This window comes from Quercus suber, unplaced genomic scaffold (genome assembly GCF_002906115.3).
Source record: "Quercus suber isolate HL8 unplaced genomic scaffold, Cork oak 2.0 scaffold_550, whole genome shotgun sequence".
NCBI classification, from domain to species: domain Eukaryota; kingdom Viridiplantae; phylum Streptophyta; class Magnoliopsida; order Fagales; family Fagaceae; genus Quercus; species Quercus suber.
In genome coordinates this window covers 246825-253981 of record NW_027069998.1, presented here as the reverse complement: position 1 = coordinate 253981, position 7157 = coordinate 246825, and the positions used below count along the sequence as shown (strand labels likewise).

General features: G+C 32.9%; 1 protein-coding gene across 2 annotated transcripts; it reads left to right on the top strand.

Annotated features, from left to right (window-relative positions):
• Positions 1–4108: 4108 nt before the first annotated feature.
• LOC112030730 (cytochrome b5) lies at positions 4109–6182 on the top strand. Of its 2 annotated transcripts, none has more exons than XM_024063395.2 (4): positions 4109–4351; positions 4503–4608; positions 5515–5581; positions 5721–6182. In XM_024063395.2, the coding sequence occupies exons 2-4, from the start codon at positions 4522–4524 to the stop codon at positions 5957–5959; spliced, it is 393 nt and encodes a 130-aa protein (XP_023919163.1). In that variant the 5' UTR covers positions 4109–4351; positions 4503–4521; the 3' UTR covers positions 5960–6182. The 2 variants fall into 2 exon arrangements, with proteins under 2 accessions (XP_023919163.1, XP_023919166.1); XM_024063398.2 differs by having other exon boundaries at positions 4114–4351; positions 4468–4608.
• Positions 6183–7157: the final 975 nt, after the last annotated feature.

Below are 7157 nucleotides of genomic sequence, written 5' to 3'. Positions count from 1 at the left end.
TTTAAACGTCTTGGGGGGTTCAAGTAAAACACTTCTATATATAAGGAAAACCCTAGAACGTTTTTGGACTTCTGAGAGAGAATTAGAGTGCCTCTTGTGCCTCCTTTTATTTTTAGGGTTTTGTACCCAAACCTCTCTAAGTCTTTGTTGCTCATATTTGCTTTATGTGAATCTCTTGTGAGATCTTAGAGGAGCTTTCCTTCACATAAACTTAGGGTTTTCAAGGTAGAATATTTCTACATCTTGATGATCAACAAGGTTGCTGCCATTGAAGATTAAAAGAAAAGCAAGCGGGGAGCTTGTAGCTGATTGAAGAATTCAAGAAAGAAGTAGTCCGTGGATTCGGAGCCTGCGCGTGGTCGTGTCAGGAAGTTTTACTGGTGGGTAGCATTAGGAAGTCGAGCGGGGAGCTTGTAGTCCTTCTGTAAGAACTTCAATTCTTTCATAGTGAATTCTGTTATGCCTTGAGGATCGGTGGGTCAAATCTCCCCAAGTTTTTACCGTGTGGTTTCCTGGGTGATCATATCTTGTGTTATTTATTTTCCGCTGCTTTATATTCTTGATATGATTGTTTGGATTGTTTTAACCTAGAATTGCTTAATTTGACTAAGTAACAACTTGGCTAATTAATCTAGGCTACGCAATCTGTGTGTTTAAGGGGTCTAAATTTCCAACAAGTGGTATCAGAGCGGGTAGCTCTTCTTGTTGTAGATCTTTTGATCTAAGAGCTATCCTTGACCCCTGTTGTCATGGATAATTTGAAGTGTCTTTCTATCATATTTCTGCTCATGCTTCTGCTGATTTATTATGCTGTGATGTTTTGAATAAAAAGGACACTATTGTTTCTGTTGATTTTTTTGATCTTTTGAAACTCTTCGTAAGGAATTATCTAAATCTTTGAAAATTTCTAAGAAATTCAAGGAAGAGTTAAAATTGGCTAATCTTGAAAAGAGGATTTGATTGTGAGATTAGATGAGTCTAATAAAAAGAATGAATTTTTGAGAAATCAAATTTCCTCTAAGATGAGAAGATGAAAAGCTTGGAACAAGAGTTAGTTGAATCTAAAGCTAAACTTGAAAATTTGATTAGTACCAAGCTTGCTGATGATAACAGAATTGTTTCTGTTTCTCTTAAGCCTAAAACTGAAAAGTTTATATCCCTCCTTTTAAGGGAATAATAAAGAAAGGCTTATTGTGCTAGGTTAGACAAAGGTAAAAGTTCTAATGTAGACGCTGAAGTTTTTAAACTTAAGTCTAATCCTACTGTTGGAGAGCATAATTAATCTGTTTTTGTACCTACTTGTCACCGTTGTGGTGTTGTTGGTCATATTAAACCAAACTGTTCTTTGTTGAGGCAAAACCAAAATATGAGAATAGATTTGCTATTAGGAATACTGATGTTCCTAAATTTGTTCCTGTTTGTCACTTTGTGGTGTCTCCGGTCACATTCGTCCTAATTGTCATAAATTAAAATTTAAGCATTCTATGTTTCAATCTAGGATATGTGATGATATTTCTCCTGCCATAGGTTCAAAAATTATTTCATATGCTTTTGAAAAATTTGAGCTTGTTGGTTTGTGAAAGGAATTTGCAGGATTTCAGGGAGCTGCTCTGATATATATATATATATATATATATGGGCTTATAAATCGAGTCTCAGATACTCGATTTCCACGTGGACACCACGTGGAAAAAGTGCCAACTCAAACCCGATTAAAACATAAAAATCGACCCTCAAAGACTCGATATATAGGCCATAAATCGAGTCTCTTAGACTTGAGATGCTAGTAAAAAATATAGTTTCAAAACCTTAACAACTAACTAGATAGTTAGAAAAAAAAAAAATTAGTTACCCATTTTAGCCTCACTTTGGTAGGTTCAATGCTAAACACTTGCTTTCCATAGGTGGTGGTTACTTGCCTCCATTGACTAGCATTACAAAATTTGGGCTTGCCCTTTTTGTGGGGTTCAAGTAGCTTGCGCTTGCCTTTGGGCTTGGGCTTGTGGTCGCATGCTAAAAATGAGAGGAAACATATGTACACTCTTTTTTTATACAATATTTCATAATAAATTATACATAATAAGTTGTTATTTGTGTGTAGAAAATTAATTTTAATAATAGTTTTGAATTAGAATTAATAATAACTTATCATTTATGATTTGTTTTAAAGTGTTGTAAAAATGTTGTGGACGTAGCAATTCTCTTTATATGAAAAAAATAATATAGGATAAAATTTAGTTATAGTTGTTTACTACTTTACATTAGATTCTCTATTTAAATTCAAACACATGGCTGAATTGACCAATGCAACACAATTAACGCTATAAAAAATAATATTATTTTTTATAAGAAAAATTATATTCAATCTATGTGTTTGAGTTAATTAAGGAACTTGGCTAAATATCTATACCTAAGTTTTGTGCTATGTATATGTATATATATATATATATATGAGATGAATTCAAGTTATACCTGGTATAACTTCACAAGAATTACACCATATTTAGACCATGGATTTCTATTAAATCACATGGTTAAACAATGTCAATTGTCTATATTATTATTAAACATTTAGTACTTGTCACACCAGTTAACCAAATTAATGATAGAAAAATATTATATTATAATTTTTTTCTATTTTCTCTCTCTCTCTCTCTCCCTAATTAATTTATCAATAACTTTCCACAAGTGCTATTCCTAACTTTCTGAGTTGTAGGTATGACCTTATTCTTTTATATATACACACTATCACTTATGGCCTGTTTGAGAGTTTAAAAAAGGAAGGACAGTAGAGTAGAGGGAGGGAGAGTAGTTCAATTACCTTGTTTGGAAATTTTTTAAGGAAGGAGGGGGAGAGGTTTGGAAGGGTTTGGAGGGGTTTCAACTACTTCCAACCCCTTATTTTTAATTTCCCTAAATTGGAGAGATTTAGAGGGGGAGTAGAGTACATAAATTTTTGACCAAGTAAATTACCTAATTTACCTTATCACATTAACAAAACTACAATGTTTTCTAACGTTAAAAAAAAAAAAAAAAAAAAAAATTACCTTATCACATTAACAAAACTACAATGTTTTCTAACGTTAAAAAAAAAAAAAAAAAAAAAAAATCGGTAATAAGCAATTTGTGTGCCACTTTTTTGTGAGCCTCCTGTGCACAGAGTCACTATGGTCAAATAATAAGCAATTTATAGGTTTTTGAAACAGTACATGTCTGAGGTAATAAAAACTTCTAGTGTATCATTTTTCACGGTGGATCTTTGTGTAATATATAATCAATATAAATTCACATACTAAGAAAAAAAAAAGTAAAAATAATAATAATAAATGAAAGAAACACTCAAAATTCAACATTTTGTTGATTTTTTTCAGTAAACAAACAAACTAAACATTTTTTTCTTATTTTAATTATTATCAATTAAGGATGGTGTTTTTAGTATAATAAAAAAGTAGAAAAAATATTTAATCATAGATTAATGTTGATTATTTAATTCACATAAAAAAATTATAAAAAAAAAAATATTGCATGCTATAGTCATAATTATTTAATCTAACAAATTATTCATAGACCAATGTTGCAAGTCCATTTTCAAATAGGGGTAAATTTGTCTATTTTAATCATTTCCTCTCCTCTCCATCCTAATTTTTAAAACATCCAAACAAGGGGAAGTGCTAATTACTCCCTTCCCCCTTACTAATTTTAAAAACATCCAAATAAGGTGGAGGGGAACCATTCCCCTCTACTCTCCTCCCCACTACTCTACTCCCCTCTACTCTCCTTTACTCTCCTCCCTTTCTAAACTTCCAAACAGGCCATTAAAATTTTAAATTTTATAAATTTATATTATACAATAAATAATTACTTCATTAGGTGCTAAAAATCCTGTAACACAATATACTAGTAGTACTACTAGTATATTGTGTTTTGAATAAAGAAATTCGGTCAAATCTCTCCACCCAAAAATATCGAATTAAAAAAAATAAAAATAGAAACAAATAGGTAAAAACTAAAACGTGGTAGCTAACAATAGAGTTGATTTGGAAAGGGAATGATTAATTGAAGCGCATGATGTGAACGCCGACAACTACAAGGTGTGCGCACCAACTCAGTGATCATCGTTATTCAGCCATCACGATTTGCTCGCTCGTGTTATAGACTTATAGTAATGGAACTTATAGTCAACGTGAACTTTTGAAAAGAAACTACATTTGTAGTTTGTTAAGTAATGCCACCAGCACTGGTCATGTGGATGGTTGGATTCTAAATAGTCAGCTCTACTTAGGCGAGAACTATAATTCAATTTCAGACCTTCTCATCTTCTCTCTAACTGCGTCTTCTTTCTCTATCCTGTGTAAGAAAATTTTCATCTAATCTTTGTTGTTAGATAATTTTTTTTCCTTTTATGTTTTGTTATCAAATCCAACTATGAACTTTCTGGCTAATTTTTTCATTGTTTTTATTTTATAGTTATATTTGATGTTTTGATTTCTTGGGGGATCCAGCTCTGTATTAGGGGCAAGGATGGCTTCTAATGTCAAAGTTTATACCTTGGAAGAGGTGGCAAAGCACAATAATAAGAAGACCTGCTGGATTATAGTCTCTGGGAAAGTACGTAAGCTTTCTGTGGCTTCTATTTGTTAGACTTAGATCTCCTTACTTTGTAATTATCTACATCATTTCAGTTTCTGGTTTGTTTCTATCAGTATATATATTATCTACTATTGTCTTGGTTTTGCGGATAATATGTTGGTAAAGACAAAATTCCTATCTGCTTCTTACTTGCTTAATCATCCGAAACTCTCTATCATCTGCTTCTTGCTGGCAATTTTTTTATGTTCTGCTCAAAGTTCAAACTGACAAAAGGAAAGGTTGTTCTTTAGGTCTCCCCCCTTCAGATTTATTTTCCCTTCTCTGTGGGGACAGATTTTCAAAACGAGGGAAATTAAGTAAGTGTGAGGAAAAGTAGGGAAAATTGTAGTGCTCCGTGTTGCTTTAGTACTAACATATTAATTAGCATATTATCTGAAGCTACAATGGCTTGTGATTGATAAGAGGACTGTCTATGCAACTTTCTAGATTAGGGAAAATTGTCAGCACACAATTTCACAACCACCTTAATTAAACAAAGATTAATTACACTGAAACCATGTGGCCAAGTTGGAAGTAGAATTGATCTCTAGAATGAGATGTGTTAAACTAAAAACAATTTTGTTGGATCATTCGTTACGATTTGATGTATAAGACCCCATACAGATTTCTTCAGGCTTTCCTTTATATCTTCCCTGTAAACAAGATGATTAAAAATAAAATAGAATGGGATGGAATTAGATTTTTTGGACCGTATGGATGTATTTGTGTGTGCGCGCCTGCGCCCCCCAGTGTATGGATGTTTATAGGGGGGAGGGGGGTTTTAGTGCACCTTCAACTACAATCCCCATTTGTTTATCATGCAAGGATTTGATTCTCCCGAATGGATGATTTTGTTTACTGGTAAATGCTTAAATGCTATCTCAGGTGTACGATGTCACCCCATTTCTGGAGGATCATCCTGGAGGTGATGAAGTTTTGATATCATCTACCGGTAAGGAAATCTCTTCTTGTCATTTGCTTCATTTCTCTGTTTTAAATGAGGTAATTAATAATAATCTCTTCATGATGATGATGATAACAATCTCTTGGCAACCAAAAAATAGTTGACTAATCCATCTAGAGTTTTGCAGAGAGAGATGCAACAGATGAGTTTGAATTTGTGGGCCACAGTGACTCTGCAAAGGAGATGATGAAAAAATATTACATTGGTGATTTTGACAAACCGGCTGTTCCAGTCAAACAAAACTACAATCCACCTCCCCAACAAAACCAATCTCCAGGATTTACAATTAAAATCTTGCAATTTCTGGTGCCCTTGTTGATTTTAGGTCTAGCTTTTGGTCTGCAGTACTTCGGCAAAAGAGGATAGTTCAACCTTTCATCCACAAAACCAAAGTCTTTAGAACAAATTATCATTTTGGTGGTTCATTTTGTACTTCACGCTGCCCCCATCCTGGCGTGGGTGGAAAAAAGAAGAAAGAGAACCTGTCATTTGATATGTTGTGGTATGAATAAGAATAAATATGTATTTATGCATTCTAGGAACAATGTTTCATGACTTAGAATAGTTCATTTTGAACTTCTCAAAATAATGATAATTTGTTCCACACCCCCCCCCCCCCCCCCCTTACATTAGTATTCGATAGCTTTAAACATGAAAACTACTTGAAATCTTTAAAATAGAGAAATCTGATTTTGATTTCCTCGAAAATCAGGGTACCAAGACTATAAACTACAAAAAAACTATCATCTTAGCCATTTTTGTTGTCAGGTAACTAAAAAATGCTGAAAATTCTTGTTGACTAAATAATGATGGACCTTGTAGGCCCTTGTTGACCTAAATAAAGATTATTATTTCCAAATAATTTACATTTAGTATACCAAACATACTCTAACTTCTATGTCTCTGAACCGTGTGAAAGCAAAAAAAAAAAAAAAAAAAAAAAACCCCAAAAACGCAACATTGAAAACACTGTATCCAAATGATTACGGGTCTGTTTGGATAGGCATTTTGTTTGCTGAAAGTTGCTAAAAACTAATTGTTGCTGAAAAACACTGTAGCAAAATAATTTTTAAATATATGAATAGTACCGTGGGACCCATTTTTAATATTTTTTAATGTGTGAACAGTGCATAAACAGTGCGTGAACAGTGCACGCACAAATATGCACAGTAAATTTTGTCCCCCAAANTAATGTGGTAAAGGAAGATGAAACACTCCTGTTTAGTGCATTCAGAAACTCATGGAAGGATTTTTTTCCCCCTATCTGCTGAATATGTTTAAGGATGTAGAGGAGTATAAAAGCATGTGAAAACTTTTTTATGGCTTAAATCTTTCTCCTAAATCTGCCCCAAATGTTGAGGTCCTCTTTCCTATAGTCATTAAAAGATTTCCTATACATGGAGAAAATTTGATGTATTTGTCGGACATTAGTATTCGATAGCTTTAAACAGTGAAAACTACTGAAATCTTTAAAAAGAGAAATCTGATTTTGATTTCCTCGAAAATCAGGTACCAAAGACTATAAAAAAAAAACTATTCATCTAGCCATTTTTGTTGTCAGGTA